Here is a 25,804-nt window from a genome sequence, read left to right on the forward strand (position 1 = left end):
TGATATGAATTTGACATGTGGATTTTTTACCTGTGAAGTGTCCAGTATGTTTAGCCCTATGTATATACATATACATATACATATTCATATACATATACATATACATATACATATACATATACATATACATATATAATACAGGTAGTTCATCACTTAAACCATGCATCTAGACTGGACCTGAACTGTCTCAAATAGATGATCTACAGGCATCGCAATATGTAAGGTTGTAGATCTGCTGTATTTGGCTGATGTTCCCCCCAGAACATGGATGCTGGGGTTCAAGTGGTTAATATAATATACAAAAACTGTACATAACATTTACAGTGAGATTTTATCTTTTTCTGGGTGTCCCTTACTTTTCTTAGAAATAAGGGACGACGGCCGGGTGTTCAGGTGGTTGGCAACCCTATTTGTAGGTGAGAGGAGTGGAGGATGTGAAGGGTTAACAGCTGCTGTACGAGGAGGAGTTTATAAACTAGTCTAACCTGAAATTCACAATTCATTTCAGCGAAATTCATTTGGTGGCAGCGCTCACACTCTCTACAAAACCTTCAACTGGACTTTAACAGAAATACTGACCACTTAAAGACAGGTGAGTACAGCAGATAAGGATGTATTATTCACAAAAAGACAATAACATAATAAGGTATAGACCTGAGGCTGATTCTAAACTGAATCCAAACATGCTTTTCTCATGTTTTCATATTCCTTGACATTACTCAGTCCGATCTTTGAATTGGTAAAAAATGACATGTAGGCCTAATGTTTCCATGTCAAGTATAGAAGTATAGAAGTTCAACATTATTGTGCTCTATTCCAATACAATCATATTCATTACTATCAGGCTATGAGAAGTAGGCCTATCATTGAAGAACTACTACTGATATTTTCACTTGTATTCTCTGTGTGTAGAAAATGGCATCAGCCAGCAGTGTCCAGTCTGAAGAGCAGTTCCGGTGTTCAATTTGTCTGGATGTGTTCACTGATCCAGTCACCACTCCATGTGGACACAACTACTGCAAAACCTGTATCACACAACACTGGGACACTAATTACGAGTGTAAGTGTCCACTCTGTAACAAAACCTTCGATAGGAGACCACAGGTTTTTGTCAACACCTTCATTTCTGAGATGGCTAACCGATTTAGGAAGTCACTGCAGCTGAAAAGAAATCACACTGCCAACCGAGAGGCTGCTAAACCAGATGAAGTCTCCTGTGACGTCTGTACCGAGACCAAACTCGAAGCCCTGAAGTCCTGCCTGGTGTGTCTGACCTCCTACTGTGAGACTCACCTGGAGCCTCATCAGAGACTCACAGGATTGAAACGACACAAACTAATCGACCCTGTAAAGAACGTGGAAGACTTTATTTGTAAGAAACATGACAGACCTCTGGAGCTGTTCTGTAAGACTGACCACATGTGTGTTTGTCAGTTCTGCACTGAGTCAGACCACAAGTCCCATAGTATTGTATCTCTGGAAGAAGAGTGTGAAGGAAAGAAGGCTGAGCTGGGAAAGACAGAGGCTGAAGTTCAGCAGATGATCCAGGGGAGACAAGAGAAGATTCAGGATATCAAACACTCAGTAGAGCTCAGCAGGAAAGATAGAGACAGAGAGATAGGGGACAGCGTGAAGGTGTTCAATGCTCTGATCAGCTGTATTGAGAGAAGCCAGGCTGAGCTCATTGATGTGATTGAAGTGAAGCAGAAAACAACAGAGAAACAGGCTGAAGGCTTCATTAAAGAGCTGCAACAGGAAATCACTCAATTAGAGAAGAGAAGCTCTGAGCTGAAGCAGCTCTCACACACTGAAGACCACCTCCACCTCCTCCAGAACTTCAAATCCTTCAACACTGGGTGGAGACCCACCAAGGACTGGACAAAGGTCAATGTCCATCCGTCTTCACATGTGGGGTCAGTGAGGACAGCTGTGGCTCAGCTGGAGAAGACACTCAGTCAAGAGATGAAAAAGAAGAATCTGTGTGATGCTGAGCTGAGGAGGATCCAACAACATGAGGTGGATGTAACTCTGGACCCTACTACAGCACATCCCAACCTCATCCTGTCTGATGATGGAAAACAAGTGCATTGTGGAAATGTAAAGAAGAATCTCCCAGACAGCACAAAGCCGTTTCATGTGTAAAACTTTTTACACATGAACTTTGGACCTATGCCGACATAACATTGGGAGCGGATTTTTTTAAGTGAAAAAATTAAGCTTTAATGAGCCAATGAATATTGCAGTTTTATGACAATTATTCATCAGCCCCTAACACATACATGCAGACTCACATTTCTTTGAAACTTTGCAGAAAGGTTGACGGTCATTCCAAATATCACTGAAATCAATCTTACTCCAATTGGCCAAAGGGGGGCACTATAGCAATTTTGTGTAAATGCAAACTTTAAACAGGCATAAGTCATGCCTCGTTTGGCCGAAAGTCGTGAAACTTGCTTACACTTGTGCCTTGACTCATGAGGAACACATGTATCACTTTGACCAGTAAGCTCCGCCCTTAGATTGTCCACAATTTTGAGCAGTTTGAAAAACACTTAAACCCAGGATATTTCAGCTATTCGCGTGAAACGGTATGATCTGTTTGATCTCCTTTTTTACAGGGCTTGTCTGTTGTCCAATGGCTTCTCCCTTAATCGAATCAAATGGCTGAATATATCACCGTGTTCAGGTATATTCAAATAAACTGCAACAATTGACAGATTTGTCAATTTTAACCTTATCTTTAACATGAACCGACACAAAGGAGATTTTGATATTGCTGTTATTTTTTTTCAGTTAATATTTTCCATCATAACTACTGTAAATCCTTATTTAGGAATAAATAAGCATTGCTTCTCCCTACTTCCTAGCTTTTTTGGGGTTATTATGTTATTTCTGTTCAATTACTGGTTATTGTTGGGATGCATGGCTTTTAAATTTAGAATTTTATCATTTTTAAATTGTTGAAATTAATGTTTAAAGAATAAATAATGGGGAAAAAATTTATATGCTTTTGTCACATTTTGCACCAAAAACTTGTTGGTGCCTAGCATGGTTTCCTGTGCCATTGGTGTGTGAATGGGTGAATGTAATGCATATTGTAAAATGTAGGCCTAATAGGCTCTAATCAAATGGCTGAATATATCACCGTGTTCAGGTATATTCAAATAAACTGCAACAATTGACAGATTTGTCAATTTTAACCTTAACTTTAACATGAACCGACACAAAGGAGATTTTGATATTGCTGTTATTTTTTTTCAGTTCATATTTTCCATCATAACTACTGTAAATCCTTATTTAGGAATAAATAAGCATTGCTTCTCCCTACTTCCTAGCTTTTTTTGGGTTATTAAGTTATTTCTGTTCAATTACTGGTTATTGTTGGGATGCATGGCTTTTAAATTTAGAATTTTATCATTTTTAAATTGTTGAAATTAATGTTTAAAGAATAAATAATGGAGAAAAAATAAATATGCTTTTGTCACATTTTGCACCAAAAACTTGTTGGTGCCTAGCATGATTTCCTGTGCCATTGGTGTGTGAATGGGTGAATGTAATGCATATTGTAAAATGTAGGCCTAATAGGCTCTATGCACAGCAGCCATATAGAGACACACGGGGACTACAAATTTCACGCCCACTTTTGAGACAGCGCCGCTATTCGAGGTCCGTTAGAACGATGAACTGCAGCTGCCAATGCATTCCCTATGAGAGGATATGAGAATTAGCCTACTTTTAAAATATTCCTACATTAACTGGAGACGATATTGATTTAAATAAAAATATGTTTCCAAATGTATGGAGTGTCTTTGTCAACATATCTTCTTGTTTTCTTAATAGTTGATGTGTTTCACATTTAATTTGCCACTTTAACGAGTTACCCATAATGTTAACACAGCAGAGGGTAGACGGCAGACAGGCAGACAGACAAGTTGTCGCATTTCAGTGACATCACTGTCTTTACGAGCGCCGAGCGGCTACCAGTGACGTACCCACTGTAGAGGCAGGAGAGGCGGTCGCCTGCCCAACTAAGACCTCGCCTCCCCTAAAAAAAAAAAAATAACCCGAAAATGTGTCATTGCGTGCTTAATGTCCTCAACGTCACGCATCCAACAAGCTTTGAACTGAGCAGATTGGACCTTCTGTTCCAGAGATAATGACCAAAACGGTCACTTTCGCCAGTTTTCTGGGTATTGAAAACCTCAAGGGATGCGTCCGTGACGTATATACCATGCGACCACTTAAACCCTGGATCTCCGATGCTAGCGGTTTTGACATACTGATGGAGTATATTATAGTATATTGTGGGTAGTATATCGAGATGAAAGATATGGGACATTAAAAAGGACAAATTAAACAAATGGGACAGATTATTAGAACAAAAAAAAAATCGCTACAGCCTCAGTAGTTAACCAGTGAAATGACGGTATTTTACAATGCCTCTCATAGAGATTGCATTGAGAGCTGCAGTTCATCGTTCTAACGGACCCCGAGTGTCAAAAGTGGGCGTGGATTTGTAGGCCTTCCGCTTCCAGCCGTGTGTCTCTATTGGCCAGAAATTGGGCCCCTTATTCACCTGTTTCCTAGGCTGTGTGTTTTCCACTTCCTGTCAATTTTGATCCAATGAAATCCAATGAAACTGGACAGATGACCAATGATATCCAATGAAATCGACAGGAAGTGGAAAACTCACAGCCTAAGAAACAGGTGAATACTTCCTTCACAGGTGTTAACAATGATACTAATGAAAGCTCTGTTCCATTTAGTGTAGCACAGTGGTTCTCATTTGAAGGACCACCATAACTCTGAGAGTGTACAAATGTAACCAAATGGACCCTTACGGTCCATTTGGTTCCATTTGTACACTCTCAGAGTTACACACCCCTCAAGGAACCATGAGGGTCCCTGGACCACACTTTGAGACCCACTGGTGTAGCAGAGTGTTTCCAGTTCCGACATGCACAATATCAGCACCCTGACCCTGTTTGACCAGAATGGAACAGAGCCTTCATTAGTATCATTGGTAACACCTGTGAAGGAAGTAAGGAAGAGGCCCAATTTCTGTCCAATATGGCTGCTGTGCATAGAGCCTATCGTAAAGTACTAGGCCGGCCCTATACTTGCCCTAAACTGGCATAAATTCAGGCAGTTAGCTGTTATTTTCACTATTTTAGAAAATTATGGGGGTTTGTTTTGTTTAAGGACATTTTTGAAGAGTTTTGAAAATGAACAAAAACAAAACAACAAATGAAACAGAAATTATTATTATTATTTTTTTCTCTCAACATGACAACATGCCCAAAATATTAAAGGGATATTTCACTTTAAAAAAAACTTTGTCATTTTATCGTCTACTCAGGCTTTTGTGAGCCCCCCAGACAGTTTTTAAGTTGCTTGATTCAGTATTTAGATATTTGATAATCATTTTATCAGACACGCCCCCTTCCTATACAAACCCATTATAACTTCAAACTCCATTTTTAACCTGTTAGATTCATCAAAAACACCCGTCCTTGGTTCTGCTGACTCACCCTGCCCTCCTAATACGTGAGGGGCCGTGTTTTTTCGTTACTTTTTTCATTTCTTTTATTGAATTTTTTAAAAAAATTTCATTTTCCAAAAGAAATATTACAAATTAAGTCCAGGTTCACCCTATAAGCCAACTGTTTGTCTTCACATCTTTCACTAGAGGTCACTGTTGGTCCAAATAGGTTGTTTTGTTCATTTTTTTCATTTTCCAAAAGAAATATTACAAATTAAGTCCAGGTTCACCCTATAAGCCAACTGTTTGTCTTCACATCTTTCACTAGAGGTCACTGTTGGTCCAAATAGGTTGTAAAGAACATGTTTTATCAGAAATAAAGATGGTGACTCACTTAGTTGTCATCCTGTCAGCCTCAGGGATAAAACAGTACACATGCAAAGTAGCTGCTCTGTTGGGGACGAACAAACAACAATAACTTTTTAAACAACAGTAGTAGTACACATATAGTAGTAATAGCACACATAGAACGTAGCTGGTCTGTTAGTGATGACAACAACTGCCAGCGAATACAAGAACGCTCGCCCCAAAACACTGTCGCCCCGGGGCATATCCGGCGACGTCGGAACAGTCGCCCCAAAGTATGTCTGGCCACTTAGGTCCCGTCGCCCCCAGGGGTTAAGTCCTGTCTCCCCCACACATCCAACGACCTCGGAACGGTCGTAGATTTTGATAATCATTACAAAACATACATTACCACTTCAGCCCTGTGTATATTTCAACCATTTGAAAATAGTACAATTCTCAAATGAGATGTGGCCTTACAGGTCGAATTGTGCTCAGTTTTGGCTATTTCTGGGTGTTAATTTAGCTATTTTCTATTATTGGCTATTTTCTGGGTGAAACTTTGTACTGCGTAGGCTAATGCATTCCAATGGTCCCATTGGCATTCTTCAGGGGAAAGACACATTTTAGATTAGAATGCACAACCATGGACCCTATGAAATGAATGAAAAATACAAATAAAATAACGTTCAGAATGTTCTGTTTTGTGGGTTAATATTTCAGTAGAAGCACAATGACGTCTCTGATGTCTCTTCCTCCCAATTTACTCCAAGGAAGAGTGAGAGTGAGGGAGGATATTTGTGTGTAATATGTGTGTGTTGCGAGGCGTTGTGAGCTTGTAGATCTGCTATTTTCACAATATTTATCTGTGGAACCGAGTCAAACTAAATGCCTCAACTCCTACAGTACATTCCAAGTGCTTGTCAGGGTGGGGGGTCCCCAGTTCAAATATGATTATTTTGGGGGTCACGGCATGAAAAGGTTGAGAACCACAGTTAGACAAACAGGCTACCGGTCAACAGTCCTGGACAATATAACTATAAATACGTTCACTAAAGTAATACAAACTATTATTTAAGCAACGTCTGATCTCTGCCTACGCACCCGTCTCTGAGCCGACCAGAAACTGGTGTGCATAAGATGTTGTTGTTTCCTGAGATATATAAACATTGGCAACATATGTTTTTTTCAGAAAACTTTAGGATTTCTAAAGCAGGGGTTTTCAGGCCAAGGACCCTTTCGCTGAGAGAGAGATGAAGCAAGGACCCCCCCCCCTCCTCCACTACATATTGCATAGAATTGTGTCGCAGATTACGTTTTCATAGATTTCATAGATAGCTTCATAGACATATTTGACAGCACTATCATGAGTGTTTCACTCTGTATTTAGTCTGCTCCTTTTCCCCTCAAGATCATTACTGCATCAAAAACAACTTTACCATAAAAACTGGTCAAACTTGGCCAAATTGTGAAATGATATAAGAAAGAGGCAACATTTTTTAAAATAGCAGATCTACAAGCTCACAATGCCTGATGCGGGGGGGGGGGTCCCCAGTTCAAATATGATTTTAGGGGGGGGGGGGGGGGTCCCAGTTCAAATATGATTATTTTGGGGGGTCACGGCCTGAAAAGGTTGAGAACCACTGGTTTAGAACAGCAGTTCTCAAAAATAGCAGATATAATATAGATATATATAAGCTCACAGCTTGTCACTTTGTGCGGCGCTGCGAGCTTGTACATATATACACTATTTCAGAAAAGAAAATTGTGTACGAAACTTTTTGAATAATTTAGGATTTTTTAACACAAATCTTCTCTTCTGGGGGTCCACGGCCAAATATATATATATATCAATCTGGGGGTCCTTCACACGAAAAAGTGTGAAAACTTAGGTATTAATGGGTAGAGAGAGAGAGAGAGAGAGAGAGAGAGAGAGAGAGAGAGAGAGAGAGAGAGAGAGAGAGAGAGAGAGAGAGAGAGAGAGAGATACAAACAGACAGACAGACAGACATTCAAATGATTAAAACCAAAAACAGTGGTATTTTTTATTGGTTCTTAAAAATTGCCACATAGGCCACCTGTATGAATGAATGAACCATTGTAAAGCGCTTGAGCACTTGGAAAAGCGCTATAAAAATGCAATTCATTATTAGGCTGCAGCTCTCAAGAGATACCTGTGGATCACAAAACATTACTCATCTACAAATTAATGTAACTCAGTCAAAGTTGAAGTATTGGAGTAGATGCTTTTACAAATGCTTCAGTATTCAAAAGTCCATTTTCTTTTTAATATCAAAGCAAGCATGCTGTATTTAAATGTAGACACTTTCCAAGAAAAAAAAAAGATTTTTCAGAGTGTCAAAATGTGCCTGAGGCATGACACTTAATCCCTAACTGCTCTCCCCTCCGCGCTGCTCTGTGAGAAGCAGTCAGCTGGGTGAAGCTGAACACTGAAGTTCCCGGAAAAAGGTAAAAAAAACAAAAAGGCTTGGAATTCCCCGCCACAGGTCTTGAGAGCTGCAGCCTCTGTGAACCACTTAAACAAGCATTTGTTGAATGTCTTAGTTTGTGTGTGTGTGTGTATGTGTGTGTGTGTGTGTGTGTGTGTGTGTGTGTGTGTGTGTGTGTGTGTGTGTGTGTGTGTGTGTGTGTGTGTGTGTGTGTGTGTGGGGGTGGGTGGGTGTGTGTGTGTGTGTGTGTGTGTGTGTGTGTGTGTGTGTGTGTGTTTTTGTTGTTCTTAATCATTTGAATGTTTCATGCTGTATTTTTATTTCTGTTGTATGCAAATACAGTGAGTTCTCTCTGTGAGAAGTATTATATACAAATAAAATGTACATACTTACTTACTTCAGTGGTTCTCAACCTTTTCAGGCCGTGACCCCCTAAAATAATCATATTTGAACTGGGGACCCTCCAAAATAATCATTTGAACTGGGGACCCCCCACCCTGACAAGTACTTGGAATGTAGGGGTTGAGGCATTACATTTACTGACTTGGTTCCACAGATAAATATTGTGAAAATAGCAGATCTACAAGCTAGGTGTTGTGAGCTTGTAGATCTCCAATTTTCACAATTTTGGAGTCTTTCTTATATTTGAAAATTTGGCCAATGATTGACCCGTTTTTATAGCATAGTTTGATGATTACTTGTGATGCAGTAATGTCCCCTCCCAAAAAAAAACTGTGGGGTCCCGACCCACAGGTTGAGAACCACTGACTTACTTCATCATACTGCACGTTCAAAATAGTTGTTGAGCGTGTTTCACGAGGCAGGTCATGTCACGAGGTACTCAAACACTGCACTGGCTATTACAACATAATAGAGACTATGGATGATGATGGCGCTGTTGTTCACCAATTTCTAGGAAGGCTGTAAAGTACTGAGTACTTACATCATCTTTAAATACACACTCCAAGGATTATGAGGAAATAGTCGGAAGGAAAACAATCAACAACAAGTATTTAGTATAAAAGATAAGACAGTAATATGAACATTGTTGACTCTGTTTTTTTGTTTGTTTTTTCAAGATATGCTTGAATGTTAAAGGTAGGGTAAGTGATTTACTCTGGCTAAAATAAGTGTTAAATAGCTATATTCTGATAGTACTCATTGCTATAGAGTGTTAAAGGAAAAGGAGTCTCCAGGTCTCTCCAGCTCTTTATTAAACAGAAAATGCATTTTCAGTGCTCTCTTCTGATTGGCTTAAATGTTGTCACCTACCTGAAAATGTATTTATATTCTGTTTACTAAAGAGCTGGAGAGACCCATGTGACCGAACAAACGCTCTGTAGCAATTAATACTATCACAATATAGTACTTTAACCTTAAAAAAAAATCACTACCCTACCTCTAATAATGCCAATCTTAATGGATTCCTTGATTCCAAATTGTATGGAAAATGTGTTCATTTGTATGTTGTATACTTATATAGATTTAGCTATGTTTCAATTGTTTGGGTTTGGGTAGGTAGGATATGTGTAACATAGGGTTAAAAATGAACCCTGTGTGACATTATTTCAGCCTGGTACCTGACAGATAAAAAAAATATATATATATACACACACTATATATGTGACATGACAATTTTCGGCTCAGTCTTTTGGTGCATGCTCTTCTTGTCTTGTAGGCTAATGGAGTAAAAAAAAAATTGAATAGCCAAAGAAATCTAAAAATGACACAGATGCGTTTCCGGTCTTAATGGGTTAATTTCATTGTTTCACCATTTCTGGGCCTCTTCTTCCTTTACTGCCTTCACAGGTGTTACCAGTGATTCTAATAAAGGCTGTGTTCCATTTAGTGTAGCACAGTGGTACTTTTGATTTTAAGGAGCCCTATTATAGCTCTCAGTGTACAACGGTCCTGCACGGATCCATTTGGTCCCATTTACACTCTCAGAGTTAAAGTAACAGAGGTTTATACTGTGTTGGTGCCTTCCTGAAGGGATCTGACTTCTCTGAAGCTTAGATGGGCCCCAGAGGAACCAATTAAAAGCAAAATCCACCCGACATCAGTGGTGTAAAGTAACTAAGTACATTTACTCAAGTACTGTACTTTTTTGGGGGGTATTTTTACTTTACTGGAGTATTTAAATTTTTCAGTACTTCTCCTCCACTACATCTCGGATCCAAATATTGTACTTTTACTCCACTACAATTATTTGAAAACTTTAGTTACTAGTTACTTTGCAATTGACAATTATTGTATCATAAAACATACATTAACCACTTCAGCCCGATTTTATACATAGGCTATTTGAAAATAGCCAATCTACAAGCTCGCAACGCGTTGTGAACTTGCAGATCTGCTATTTTCAAAAAATGTAGTACTTTTACTTTTGGTACTTTAAGTACAAAAATAGTAAATGATGAATTCCGGACTTTTACTTGTAACACAGAGTATTTCTACATTGCAGTATTGATACTTTTACTTAAGTAAAAAAAATAAGAGTACTTTTTCCAGCACTGCCAGAAGTTATGTTATGACCAGGGGTGCAATGCTCACTGGACGGCCTTGCACGCCGTGCCGGAACCTATTTGACCAGGAGCACGCGCAGGCACACGCATAGATTTAAAACTACTTTAAATTCGCACCTCAACAAAGTTTTCAAAGGTTCCCGACTCACACCTAGCAAATTAACATAGGAATAAGCCCAGATGCATATCAATTGTCCATTGTGTGACTTGCAGTGTAGGTGTTAAGCGACGTGCGCGTCACGTCATTGAAATAGAGTGCAAGAACATACCAAATGAGCATTGCATGCCTGGTGTGATGTAAGCCTCTTTCAGGTTTGCTTATGATTGTGTAATAACTAGGCTTGTTCAAATAGGAACACTTATTTCCTATATATGTGTTAGAATATATAAGTTCTATATGTGTGAGTCTTAACTGTGTGTGATATACATTATATATGGTATGCTTCCTTAAAAATCACTAATTGTTCCATCATCATCATTTTTAAAGCTCTTTTTCTCCACCGAAAATAGCAGAACAAGCTCACGTGTTGTGAGCTTGTATTTTGGCTATTTTCACACGTCAGGATTAAGTGGTAACGATACATCCAGCTAGAGTATCCTATGACATTTTGATTTTAATCCATGATAACACACAATGCCTTAAACCAGTGTTTCTCAAACGTGTTCATGTCAAGGACCCCCACATTGATATGTATTTGGCCACGGACCCCCATCTGAATAGGTTTTGTACCAGGGACCCCTAGGAAGAGAAGATTTATGATAAAAAATATATTTAAAAAAACCAGATTATTCAAAAATGTTATATGTTTATATTTTTCAGAAATATTATACTATAATACAGGTTGTTAGCCTTCGTACTTGGACCGCTTTTTTTTCTGTCTACACCAAACCTCTGCCAAAAAATAGACGATCTACAAGCTCACGTGTTGCAACATGTATACAGTGAGATTTCTTTTTTTTACCACCTGAACAACACCTGTATTTCTAAGAAAAATATAAGGGACACCCCATTTATTTTTCTTAGAAATAAGGTTGTTGTTCAGGTGGTTGAAAACCCTAGTTGCGGTGGTGTAAAGTAACTAATAAGTACATGTACTGTACTTAAGTATATGTTTGAGGTGTTTTGACTTTACTGGAGTATTTCCAATTTTCATTACTTTTTACTTCTACTCCACTACATCTCAGAGGCAAATATTGTACTTTACTCCACTACAATGATTTGAAAACTTTAGTTACTAGTTACTTTGTAGATTTGGATTATTATCTCCATGTGATGTGATCTACAAGCTCACAATGTGTCACGAAGCGACGCATTGTGAGCTTGTAGATCTGCTATTTTCAAAAGATTTTCTATACATTTGAAAACTTGTGAAATGGGACATTCTGTATAAAGACAACTTTCCACTTTTGGTACTTTAAGTACATTTTCATACCAATACTTTTGTACTTTTACACAAGTTAATTTTGAATTCCGGACTTTTACTTGAAACATAGTATTTCTACATGGCAGTATTGATACTTTTACTTAAGTAAAACAATTGAGTACTTGTTCCACCACTGCCTAGTTGTAGGTGAGAGGAGTGGAGGATGTGAAGGGTTAACAGCTGCAGTAGGAGGAGGAGTTTGTCAATAAATTGAACCTGAAATTCACAATTCAATTCAGTTTGGTGGCAGCGCTCTCTCTCTCTCTCTCTTTACAAAACCTTCACCAGGACTTTAACATAAATACTGACCACTTAAAGACAGGTGAGTACAGCAGATAAGGATTTATTATTCACTAAAAAGACAATAATATAAGGTGTATGCAGTGGTGGGAAAAGTACTCACATTTTGTACTTAAGTAAAATTATTCATTCTGCGATGTAGAAATACTCTGTTACAAGTAAAATGTGGAATTCAAAATTTACTTTGAGTAAAAGTACAAAAAGTATTGGTATCAAAATGTACTTAAAATACCAAAAGTAGAAAGTATACTCATTATGCAGAAAGTCCCATTTCACATGGTATAAAATGTATTAAAATCTTTTGAAAATAGCAGATCTACAAGCTCACGACGCGTCGCATCGTGACGCGTTGTGAGCTTGCACTTGTTTAATCTGTATCCTGTCTGAGTTCTCTATCCTGATTGGACAAAATTGGTATCCTGACTTCAAAATGCTTTTTCTGTTTAATAAAGAGCTGGAGAGACATGGAGACTCCTGTTACTGAACAAACACTCTATAGCAATGAGTACTATCACAATATAGAGCTATCAAGTATAGACTATCGTTCAACATTATTGTGCTCTATTTCAATACAATCCAGACCAGATGCATAACTGGGCAACTTTGCCGAGTTTGCACCCAAACCCTATTTTAATGAAGTTAAAAGGTAGGGTAAGTGATTTTCTTTGGTTAAAATAAGTGTTAAATAGCTTTATATTATGATAGTACTCATTGCTATAGAGTGTTTGTTCAGTAACAGTGTTAAATAGCTCTATATTGTGATAGTACTCATTGCTATAGAGTGTTTGTTCAGTAACAGGAGTCTCCATGTCTCTCCAGCTCTTTATTAAACAGAAAAAGCATTTTGAAGTCAGGATACCAATTTTGTCCAATCAGGATAGAGAACTCAGACAGGATACAGATTAAACAAGTGCAATTGGAATTGATGACACAGATAAATGAGCAGACAAAATTGGAACTGGTAAATGAAGCTGATAAATGGGAACTCTCTCCTGATTGGCTGAAATTGTAGTACTACTTGAAAATGTGTTTTCTGTTTATTAAAGAGCTTGAGAGACAGAGAGACTCCTGTTACTGAACAAACACTCTATAGCAACGATTACAGAATATAGAGCTATTTAACACTGTTACTGAACAAACACTCTATAGCAAACGATTACTATCAAAATATAGAGCTATTTAACACTGTTACTGAACAAACACTATAGCAACGATTACTATCAGAATATAGAGCTATTTAACACTGTTACTGAACAAACACTCTATAGCAACGATTACTATAACAATATAGTGCTTTAACCTTTTAACAAAACACATTTTGTTTTAACCAAAACATATCACTTACCCTACCTTTAATGACATACTAAACTTGATGAGAGTGTGTTTTGTGTTTTTTCTGTGTTTTGATATTTTGAACATGAATTTGGCGACTGTAATGTCACATCATAGTACATGATGTCATGTCTTGCTGGATTAATGCAAGGAAGGTAAATGAAGGAAGAGACACCTAAGTCAATGTCTCTATCCATACTGCAGCCGGGAGTGAAAACTTTAGTTACTAGTTACTTTACAGATACAAATTATTATGTTATAAAACGCACATATACCTAGGCTATTTGAAAATAGCAGATCTACAAGCTCAATGCGTTGTGAGCTTGTAGATTTTCAGTAGTTTTACTTTTGGTACTTTAAGTACATTTGGATACCAATACTTTTGTACTTTTTCTCAAGTAAATGTTTAATACCGGACTTTTATTTCTAACAGAGTGCTTCACATTGCATTACATTGCAGTATTGATACTTTTACTTAAAGGGATATTTCATTTTTTCGTCTACACAGGCTTTTGTGAGCCCCCCAGACCAGTGGCGCGGGAAGGGGGGGGGCTATGGGGGCTGCAGCCCCCCTGGTGATGGGAGCAGCCCCCCTGGTGATGGAAAAAAAAAAAAAAAAAAAAAAAAGTTTTATTTTATTTTATTTTTTATAATATATATATATTTTATGGATCATAGCAGTCTGTTACGGTCATGGATGAACTTCAACCTGGTGTTTGCACTGTCTTTCTGCCTTTTTGTGTGGGGAAAAACACAGAAAACCCCCAAAAAATCACAAAAAAATCGCGCGCGGGCCCCCCGACGCACAGCCCCCCTAGGTATTAAGGACTTCCCGCGCGCCTGCCCCAGACCGTTTTTAAGTTGCTTGATTTAGTATTTAGATATTTGATAATCATTTTATTAGACACGCCCCCTTCCTATACAATCCCATTATAACTTCAAACTAAATTTTTAACCTGTCAGATTCATCAAAAACATCCGTCCTTGTTTCTGCTGACTCACCCTGCCCTCCTAATACGTGAGGGGGCCGTGTTTTTTCGATTACTTTTTTCATTTATTTATATATATATTTTTTTTGTATTTTTCTTTTCATTTTCCAAAAAAATAAATAATAATAATTAAAAAGGTTATCGAAAAAACACGGCCCCCTCACGTATTAGGAGGTCAGGGTGAGTCACCAGAACCAAGGACGGATGTTTTTGATGAATCTAACATGTTAAAAATGGAGTTTGAAGTTATAATGGGTTTGTATAGGAAGGGGGCATGTCTAATAAAATGAATATCAAATATCTAAATACTGAATCAAGCAACTTAAAAACGGTCTTGGGGGCTCACAAAAGCCTGAGTAGACGATAAAATGACCAAAAGTTTTTTTGAAAGTGAAATATCCCTTTAAGTAAAACATTTGAGTACTTTTTCCACCACTGGCGTCAATTGACGTCACAGCTCACAGTTGCAGATGTGAGCTGTGACTGCATGGCCAACCGAGGGAGGAGCTGCAGTCATTCAGCTGGAATACTGTACAAAGTGAAAGATGCTGCCAGTCAGGAATTCACAGGCACAGCATGCACTGATGAGGCTTGTGCCTGGAATAAATCCACCTGTGAAAATGTGGTGCCTGACACAGTGGAGAACATACGAGGGCCAGACCAGGGACCTCGAAAAAATATGAAAGTCACAGCTACGGCATTTCAGACAGATGCAGACGTCATTCAGCACTTTTCATCCCCTGAGATGGCTGGCCTAGCCAATATACCGGGTACCATTTTGCATAATGTGTTGACTGCACAGCCACAAAAGAAAGCAACTGTTAATGAACTGCCTACATGTCATAAACAATGTGCTGAACACATATGTACACTCTGTAACTCTGTTTTTGAAAGATATGTGGTATGTGGGAAAGATGAGAGGGAGAGAATAGCCACAGAAACAAAGGGCCAGAATAGTAAATTTTGGCTAGATCAAAGGAAAATTAGAATTACCAGTAGTGAGGCATCTGAAGTGCCCAAAAAGGTAAACCCACAAAACTGGGTGGAACGGAAACTGAATGGCACCTTTGCTGGTAATGCAGCCACAAGACATGGTCAGACATCAGAGCCTTTGGCTAGAAAATGGTTTGAGGAGACCACAGGACTGACGGTGGAGACTACAGGTCTTATTGTGCACGAGGAAGAAAATTGGCTTGGTGCCAGCCTCGATGGTATCATAGATGCAGATACCATCCTTGAGATTAAATGTCCTACAGAGAAAAAACTTGAGGCACACAAATGGCAGTCTGCTAAAAATGATTGAGTCAAACAAATATGATGTAAGGCATATTAATGGACAATATATTCTGAGGGAAACAGCATCAGGATTAGGGTTCTATTACCAGGTACAGCTAGCAATGCATTGTGCTAACAAAACAAAGTGCAAGTTCCTTGTATGGACCCAAAATGAAAAGATTATCACAGATGTCCTATACAACCAAGAGTGGATAACAGAGAAAATCGGCCACCTGAAGGTTGTGTACTTTGAGTATTTATTACCAGCAATAGCTACTAGAATAGCACATGGAGTCATGAAAGTACAATATTGTCTTAAAATACACAGATGATGCATTTCATACAAACATCTCCCTCCTTTTCAGAAACCAATAGTACATTTAACTCAAAGCTGTGACAGTGAGATTTGTTAGTGCTTCAATTAGCTTTTTGAATATTAAAGCTACAATGGAGAATGAAGTCTTAATGAATACAACTGTTTTTGGAGTAATCAGCACATATTTTCTCCATCTTGCTCATCAGCTTCATCCAAATGACATTCCTCTTCTTCCTCAATATCAGATGTTTCCTCAGTCTGAATTAACTTGGGTTGCAAATTACAAAGCCCAGCACAAATGCTTACAATGTCATCAACATGCTGTACCCTCCCAGGAATAACATAACTGACAATTTTAAAACATTTGAACCTTCTAATTGCACGCTCGACATGGATTCTGACATTTGCTAAGCGTCTTGTTCCCACAACTTCATGCTCAGGAAGTTCTTTGAGGCCGCGAGTAAAGGCTGGAAGAGCCAGAGTCACCCCTGGGGGCAATACATCAGAGATGCTGAACCCACGGTCTGCTAAAATTTGATCACCAGGAATCAGGAGTTCCAGAAGCCCACTGTTCTTTGTGATAAAAGTGTCACTGGCCCTTCCACCAAACAGTTTTGATGTGAACATAACATAACCATTCGGGGCAATGCAATATAAGACTTTGTAAGTGTTATGATGTTCAGTGCAGTCTATTATGCATGTTGCTTTGGGATAATTTACACTGAAACAGGAAGGCATTATTCTTTTGAGAGTATCTCTGGGCAACCACGCAATCACCTTTTCCCTCATAAACCTAGCAAGTTTTGGTCTCCAAAGTGAAAAGATGTTACATGCTGAGCTCCTGCTTACTCCAAATCGTTTACCCAAGTCTGTGAACATCAAACAAAGACGTAGCCTCATTAAAACAAGTAAGAGCTGGTCGTGGACTGCTAAATAGGTAATCTTTGGAGGTGGGAGAAAATCTATGAGGGCATGCAAAAGCTGCCAAAAACTTTCAATCCCTATGCCTGTGTAAAATTTGGAATCTTTGTCATCCAGGTCATATGCTGACAATGATGGTGTAGGATCAGTGTGTGTTGCCCTGTTGCGCCTTGTCTTGGTAGTTGAGTAGTTGTGCTCAGTAGGCCTATCGGGCCACTGGGTGCCGATGTCACGCTTCACAGCCATAGGCATGACATTTTCCACATTGGATGTGGTGTCTTCGGGTGCTGATGTTGTGTCTTCAGGTGCTGCTCTTAATGTGTTGCTGCTTAATGGCTGAGGGCATCTTCTCTTAGGGGGCGCTGTACCAGACTGCATTCTCCCCTATGAAAACAAAAGAAAAACAAACGATGCTTAAATTTTTTTACTTATTTTCTAAATAAATTAAACAACATGTTGAACCAAAAACAATAATTTTGAAGGGGAGAAAGATCTAACATACGTGATAGACATTTTCCACATTGGATGTGGTGGCTTCAGGTGCTGCTCTTAATGGCTGAGGGCATCTTCTCTTAGTGGGGGCTGTACCAGACTGCCTTCTCCCCTATGAAAACAAAAGAAAAATAAACTGCTTAATTTTTTTTACTTATTTTCTAAATAAATTAAACAACATGTTGAACCAAAAACAATCATTTTGAAGGGGAAAAAGATCTAACGTACGTGATAGACATTTTCCACATTGGATGTGGTGGATTCAGGTGCTGCTCTTAATGGCTGAGGGCATCTTATCTTAGGGGGCGCTGTACCAGACTGCATTCTCCCCTATGAAAACAAAAGAAAAAGAAACGAAGCTTAATTTTTTTAACTTATTTTCTAAATAAATTACACAACATGTTGAACCAAAAACAATCATTTTGAAGGGGGAAAAGATCTAACGTACTTGATCGCCATTTTCCACATTGGATGTGGTGTCTGCAGGTGCTGCTCTTAATGTGTTGCTGCTTAATGGCTGAAGGCATCTTCTCTTAGGGGGGGCTCTACCAGACTGCATTCTCCCCTATGAAAACAAAAGAAAAAGAAACAGTGCTACATATTTTTTTTATTTTTTTTTCAAAATAAATTAAACATGTTGAACCAAAAACAATCAATTTGAAGGGGAAAAAGATCTAACGTACGTGATATTTATATCCGAGTTGCAAAACTGGATATGGGTGTTCAATGGTTGGCCTACCATCTGGGAAGTGTACTCCACAAACCTTAAGATGGAATAAAGAAAATGAATAGTAAATACTGGTACCACATATAACTCAACAATACATAAACTATTGTCCACTAAATGGTTTCATGTCATAGACTTTCATAGAAAGCTCATCAACATTCAGCCACTGTTGTGACTGAGTCAACAGTCACTCTGTTCATTTGGTTCCATTTACACCCTGACAGAGTTGTGTAGGTTGGGGCAACGTTTTATGAAATTGAAAATAATATATTATTTTATTATTATTATTATTTTCAACTCCACAGACCTTTTAAAATGTGTACACTAAATGCATTTGTGTATCCCCTGTTACATAAGTGGCTGAATACAACATAAAAACAGTAGTGTTTGTGTTCATTAGACTGCCATAGTTTTACCAAATAAGGTACTATTTAATCACAATAACGCCACAGGTGGTTTATTTTTGCACACACAAGAGCAGCAGCTTAGCATACTACTAACAATGATGTTATTAACGTTAGCTGAACTTAGATAAGATAACATGTTTCAACCATGTAGCTCTGGTCCATAGCGTTAGAAGGAGTTCTCCTTAACGTCATGGTACTTTGCCCGCATACCAATGGGATCGCAGGCTGCTCAGCCTCTCGTCTCGAGTAATAAAAAATGCACTTTGGCTACTCACCAAAACAAAGACAGTTTTAAGATGTTGAAAACATACTCTACTTTGTGGGAACACTTGGAGCCCCCCACCTCACGTCTAGAATACACTTTTTGGACAGAAAATAAATATTTCACCGGAAGGAAAAAAATGTTTTAGTTACTCCACCGCGCCCCCTACAGATCTGGTCAATGGAATATTTCCATTGACGAGATTTTTCCTTCGGTTAAATACTTTATTTTCTGGGCAAAAAGTGTATTTTAGACGTGAGGTGGGGGGCTCAGAGTGTTCCCACTAAGGAAAGTAGGCTTACAACATCTTTAAACCGTCTTTGTTTTGGCGACTAGCGAAAGTGTATTTTTTTGTTTTACTACAGAGGAGAGGCTGTGCTACCGCGGGTGTTCGGGCAAAGGCTAGAAGGTCCCATAGCGTTAAGGAGAACTCCTTCTGACACTGTGGGCCAGAGCTAGGGCTACTTTGCAGCTGCTGCATGCTAACATTAAGAGTGAGTAACTAACCAAAAGTTTCCAAAACTTACCACGCTGTTCTTTGTGGGAACAAAGTCCTTTAAGTTCACATTTTTTATCCACTTTTGGCGAACATCTTGGTCCTCTCCACTCTCACGCCCAGGGAATCTGTGCAAGCCATAGGGCCTGAGGCACAGACAGTTGTCATGAACTTTAGGCTTGTGTTTTTCACATTCCGTTTCTCTCCAAAGTTGCATTTGTCCACTGCTGTTGGAGCAGCCATAAACAACACAAGTGCGTCCCGACATTCTGTACATCTTTAGTTAGTAGTAAAAAGCAGGTAAAAAGAGTAACTTGAGCAGTCAGTGACTTCAGCTGACCCGACACCGCACTCACCGCAGTATCAGCTGACTGTTTTGACACCGCAGCAATGGCGGCGGGGGGCGGAGTTATCCTACAGGGAAGCGCTCCGTGGATTCGTGTAGGCTATAGTGTTTGTTCAGTAATTGGAGTCTCCATGTCTCTCCAGCTCTTTAATAAACAGAAAAATGCATTTTCAGGTGAGGATACCAATTTTATCCAATCAGGATGAGAACTCAGTCAGGATACAGATCAAACAAGTTAAATTGGAAGTGATGACACACAGAAATGAGCTGAACATTTTGTAACTGAACTGTACTCTATCCTGATTGCCTGAAATGTTGTCACCTACCTGAAAATGTATTTTCTTTTTATTAAAGAGCTGGATAGACAGAGAGACCCATGTTACTGAACAAACACTCTATAGCAATGATTACTATCAGGAAGTAATGCTTTAAACTTTTAACCAAAGAATATCACTTTATATCCTACCTTTAAGTTATTTGTCATATCTGCCCTGTGAAATTTTGATCACGAAGCCTAAAAGGCAAACTTAATTAATAATAATAATAATAATAAACATAATTAAAATGTGTGACAATTAATCGTCAACTTAAATGTGTGCTTGTACTTCGGCTATTTTCACAATATTTATCTGTGGAACCGAGTCAAACTAAATACAATGCCTACAATTCCAAGTGCGTGTCGGGGTGGGGGGTCCTCAGTTCAAATACGATTATTTTGGGGGGTCCTCAGTTAAAATATGATTATTTTGGGGGGTCGCCAGTTCCAATATGATTATTTTTGGGGGGTCACGGCCTGAAAAGTTTGGGAACCCTTGCTATTCACCTGTTTCCTATAGGCTGTGTGTTTTCCACTTCCTGTCGATTTCATTGGATGTCATTGGTCATCTGACCAGTTTCATTGGATTTCATTGGATCAAATCGACAGGAAATGGAAAGCACAGCCTAGGAAACAGGTGAATAAGGGGTCAGTTACCTTGTCTACCAGCACCTCCACAGCGAAGGGCACCATGCCACTCCCACAATAACTTTAGAGGATGTAAACACCATCTAACAACATTAATATTTGCAGATGAAATACAAATGACTATTTACCTAATACAGGTTCAAACAAATGCATAATGAACTAAAGATATTCAGAGTCACAAGTCCAGTCGCACCCCTCTCTCTTCCCTGACCTCTGGTACAGTCTGACTAGGTATTTGAACGTCTTAACAAGTTGATTGACATCAGCTGGAAGGCCAGTCTGACTGGAACTACAAAAAACATGGACTGCAGTCCATTGTAGTCTAGGATTAACTGACATTCTGTACTATGATGTCAGAGTCGCCAAAATCATGTTCAAAATACCAAAACAAATGTTTATCATTTCCTCAATTAAAAAAAAAACTGTAACTGATACTTTACTTTTATTCTCAGTGTGTAGAAATGGCGTCAGCCAGCAGTCTCCCATCTGAAGAGCAGTTCCTGTGTTCCATCTGTATGGATGTGTTCACTGATCCAGTCACCACTCCATGTGGACACAACTACTGCAAAGCCTGTATCACACAACACTGGGACACAAATTATGAGTGTAAGTGTCCACTTTGTAACAAAACCTTCGATAGAAGACCAGAAGTCTTTGTCAATACTTTCATTTCTGAGATGGCTAACCAGTTTAGGAAGTCACTGCAGCTGAAAAGAAATCACAACGCCAACCGAGAGGCTGCTAAACCAGATGAAGTCTCCTGTGACGTCTGTAGCGAGACCAAACTCAAAGCCCTGAAGTCCTGCCTGGTGTGTCTGACCTCCTACTGTGAGACTCACCTGGAGCCTCATCAGAGAATCTCAGGGTTAAAACGACACAAACTCATTGACCCTGTGAAGAACCTGGAAGATTTTATGTGTAAGAAACATGACAAACCTCTGGAGCTGTTCTGTAAGACTGACCACATGTGTGTTTGTCAGTCCTGCACTGAGTCAGACCACAAGTCACATCACATTGTATCTCTGGAAGAAGTATGTGAAGGAAAGAAGGCTGAGCTGGGAAAGACAGAGGCTGAAGTTCAGCAGATGATCCAGGAGAGACGAGAGAAGATTCAGGAGATCAAACACTCAGCAGAGCTCAGCAGGAAAGATGCAGACAGAGAGATAGTAGACGGTGTTCAGGTCTTCACTGCTCTGATCAGCTGTATTGAGAGCAGCCAGGCTGAGCTCATTGATGTGATTGGAGAGAAGATGAATACAACAGAGAAACAGGCTGAAGGCTTCATTAAAGAGCTGCAACAGGAAATCACTAAATTAGAGAAGAGAAGCTCTGAGCTGAAGCATTTCTCACACACTGAAGACCACCTCCACCTCCTCCAGAACTTCCCATCCATCCACACCCCTCCACTCACCAAGGACTGGACAAATGTCAATATCCATCAGTCTCCACATGTGGGAACTTTGAGGACAGCTGTGGCTCAGCTGGAGAAGACACTCAGTACAGAGATGGAGAAGAGGCTGTGTGATGCTGAGCTGAGGAGGATCCAGCAATATGAGGTGGATGTAACTCTGGACCCTGATACAGCATACTGTGAACTCATCCTGTCTGAGGATGGAAAACAAGTGCATTGTGGAAATGTAAAGAAGAATCTCCCAAACAACACAGAGAGATTCTCTAAATATTCCAATGTCTTAGGAAAACAAAGCTTCTCCTCAGGAAGGTTTTACTCTGAGGTTCAGGTTAAAGGGAAGACTGAGTGGAGTTTAGGAGTGGCCAGAGAGTCCATCAACAGGAAAGGTGAAAGCACACTGAGTCCCCAAAGCGGTAAGTGGACTATAATGTTGAGGAATGGAAATGAGTACAAGGCTGCTGCTGGCCCTGCTGTCCTCCTCCCTGTAAGAGAGGAGGTCCAGAAAGTGGGAGTGTTTGTGGATTATGAGGAGGGTCTGGTCTCCTTTTATGATGTGGAGACCAGAGTTCGTCTCTACTCTTTCACTGGCTGCACCTTCACTGAGAAACTCTTTCCATTCTTCAGTCCATGTGATAGTTATGGTGGTAAAAACGTTGCTCCTCTGATCATCTCTCCTGTCAATCCCATAGATTAGACCAGTGTTTCTCAGTGGGGGTGGTATACAGCCCCCCAATGGGCGTGCAGAGAACTTTGGGGGGCATTAGAAGTAATGTTTTTGAAAGGGGGTTTCACTGAGGTGCTCTTGGGGGGGCACCAGTTTAATATATTTGAGTGCAAATCTTCTTTATTTCATCATAGACTTTCTTTCACACTGCAGTTAAATGAGGCGTGGTTTGTGTTTGTGTGTTTAGTTGCGCTTTGTTTCATGGGGACGATGTGGTACCATAGATTGGCCTATACAGTACATTTTTAAGTGTTTGAATGTGTTTTTTAAAGGTGGAAGCATGTCTGGGAAGACAGTCATGATGCAAAGCGTTGTTAGCTTGTAGATGTGTTATTTTCAGCAGCTAAGCGACACATCACTATGATGCTGTTCTACATAATAAAGGAGTTTTATCCATGTCCATTTTGAGTGCTACGCAGCCTATTACAGTACATGTGATGGAATCCTGAATGAGAACATTTGATGAAAATCATCATATTTCTGCTGCCAATTTGCATAAATGTATGAACCAAATATGTGAATATGTCACTGTGTTCATATTCAAATAAACTGCGACAATTGACAGATTTGTCACTTTTAACCTAAACTTTAACATAAACCGACACAAAGGAGATTTTGATATTGCTGTTATTGATTATGTTGTCAGTTCATATTTTCAAATTTTAACTACTGTAAATGCTTATTTAGGAATAAATAAGCATTGCTTCTTCCTACTTCCGACTCTTTTTATAGTTTATTATGTTATTTCAGTTCAATTATTGGTTATGTTGGGATGTTTGGCTTTTAAATTTAGTCTTTTTGTTTTAATGGTTGAAATAAATGAATGGATGAAGAATAAATAATGAAATAAAATAAAGAAATAGTGTTAATGTCAATTTTGTTTAGTTTTTACGCTAATGTAAGAATACAAACATTTAATAGCCTATGTGTCTCATGATTCTACACATCGTCTGACGGGTAGAAACCTCGTATGTCCAAAACTGTTACTTTTCAAGATTCAAATTCAAAAATACCAAAAGTTGCAGATCTACAAGCTCAAAACATGTCGCTTGGCGCCACGTTTCAAGCTTGTAGATCTGCTACTTTTGGTGCTTTTGTGTGACGCTGTAGTGTGATCAAGGGCGTTAATATCTAAAGGAAAAACACATACAGTTAGAATATGGAGATAATAGTCTGGTTCACTATGTAATTTTGTCAGATTTTTTTAAAGATTTGCAAAACTATACATTTTTGGAAAGGTTATTGTCTAAGGAATCAGGAAATCAATGTTTGCATTTGCCCAGATGTGTATATGGCGGCCATATTGGCAATTACAAAATGGCCACCCAAAAGTTTACGTTTTTTAATATCTCGGCCTCTAAATAAGCTGGAACATTGATTTTAACTCTTAAACCTACATTTTCAGTGTCGAGGAATCCAATGGTGGTAATTATAAAGCTACAAAACTTTACAATATTAACCCTTAGATGCATGACTGAGTCCAAAATGACCAGATGTGGTTGTTTTCTTGCAATATCTTTGTAATTAAAAAAACATTTATCAATTCATATTGAAGATTTGCAAAACTATACATTTTTGGAAAGGTTATTGTCTAAGGAATCATAAAATCAATGTTTGCATTTGCCCAGATGTCTGTGGCCATATTGGAATTGACAAAATGGCCGCCGTAAAATGTATGTTTTGTAATATCTTGGCTTCTAAATAAGATGGAACATTGTTTTTAATGGCTAAACCTACATTTTCAGGGTCAAGGAATCCAATGGTGCAAGTTATCATTTCATTTTTTGTATCATCCCATTGACATAACCCATCATATGGGTAAAAACGAGAGTTATGCATATAACTAAGGTTCTACGAATTCCGGATGACCGCCAGAGGCAGTGTTTTCAACACCTGGATATCCATCACGCGCTCGCGTATGGGTCGAATATTAATACCAACAAAGTCACTCGTGACCTGTGTGCACGCACGCCACCTATATAGGTGCAGGGCACACAGCGTTCATCCTCCTGAAATCTTTTCGTCGAGAATGAGATTCCGAGTGACAGTCAACTCTGGCGGTCATCCGGAATTCGTAGAACCTTAGTTATATGCATAACTCTCGTTCTACTTCATTCCTACTGACCGCCAGAGGCAGTGTTTTCAACACCTGGATGACTAATACCAACATAGTCACGAGGAATCTGCGCTTACCGATGTCGGTTTGCAGATAGAATAAACAGACAACACCACAGCCGTCGCCACAGGATGCGAGACGGCCAGGTTGACTATATATAGGAGCGGGCAAAAGCCCATGAAAGATGAAGCCCATTCGACTGCATCTCCTGGCCTGCTCCAAGCCTGTATCACTGAGGGAGAGGCTCTGGCAACACCCGCGGTCAAGAAAGGCCTTGGGGGAACCTAGAGGCCCCCTGAAGACGTACATTTGCCTGAACGCAGCAATGAAAGTCTCCATTAAGCCAAGGCACAGCTGTGCCCTTCCTCACAGACAAATACAACCAAACTCCAGCCATCACAGCTATGTGCTGCCACAGAGCCCGGACGGGACACAATAGGCAGGTACTAGAATGCAGTTGCTCCACCTCTGGTTGAGGAGCAAACTAACAAATCAATAGG

General features: G+C 39.3%; 4 protein-coding genes across 4 annotated transcripts in view; 2 read left to right on the top strand and 2 right to left on the bottom strand.

Annotated features, from left to right (window-relative positions):
- Positions 1-517: 517 nt before the first annotated feature.
- Positions 518-25,804, top strand: part of LOC308090089 (uncharacterized protein) — a 56,470-nt gene continuing 31,183 nt past the window's right edge. Inside the window, 1 exon segment of the mRNA XM_080435117.1 lies at positions 518-592. The gene's annotated coding sequence lies outside the window, so the exon portion shown is untranslated.
- Positions 16,846-19,919, bottom strand: LOC308090088 (uncharacterized protein; the record flags this gene model as incomplete). Its single annotated transcript, XM_080435116.1, has 7 exons — positions 19,775-19,919; positions 18,535-18,615; positions 18,300-18,416; positions 18,080-18,181; positions 17,862-17,963; positions 17,099-17,743; positions 16,846-16,905 (listed from the first exon to the last, which is right to left on the bottom strand). Exons 3-7 carry the CDS (start codon positions 18,408-18,410, stop codon positions 16,846-16,848), a joined length of 1,020 nt encoding a protein of 339 aa, XP_080291242.1. The 5' UTR covers positions 18,411-18,416; positions 18,535-18,615; positions 19,775-19,919.
- Positions 18,151-25,804, bottom strand: part of LOC308089674 (parvalbumin beta-like) — a 238,267-nt gene continuing 230,613 nt past the window's right edge. The window contains exon 5 of the mRNA XM_080434533.1: positions 18,151-18,163. The gene's annotated coding sequence lies outside the window, so the exon portion shown is untranslated. The remainder of the gene's footprint in view (positions 18,164-25,804) is intronic.
- LOC308089671 (E3 ubiquitin-protein ligase TRIM39-like) lies at positions 21,515-23,158 on the top strand (the record flags this gene model as incomplete). The annotated part of the gene is made up of 1 exon (XM_080434528.1): positions 21,515-23,158. One exon carries the CDS (start codon positions 21,515-21,517, stop codon positions 23,156-23,158), a length of 1,644 nt encoding a protein of 547 aa, XP_080290654.1.

The sequence above is a fragment of the Gymnoscopelus braueri genome (genome assembly GCF_963280865.1).
Source record: "Gymnoscopelus braueri genome assembly, chromosome: 8".
NCBI lineage: Eukaryota > Metazoa > Chordata > Actinopteri > Myctophiformes > Myctophidae > Gymnoscopelus > Gymnoscopelus braueri.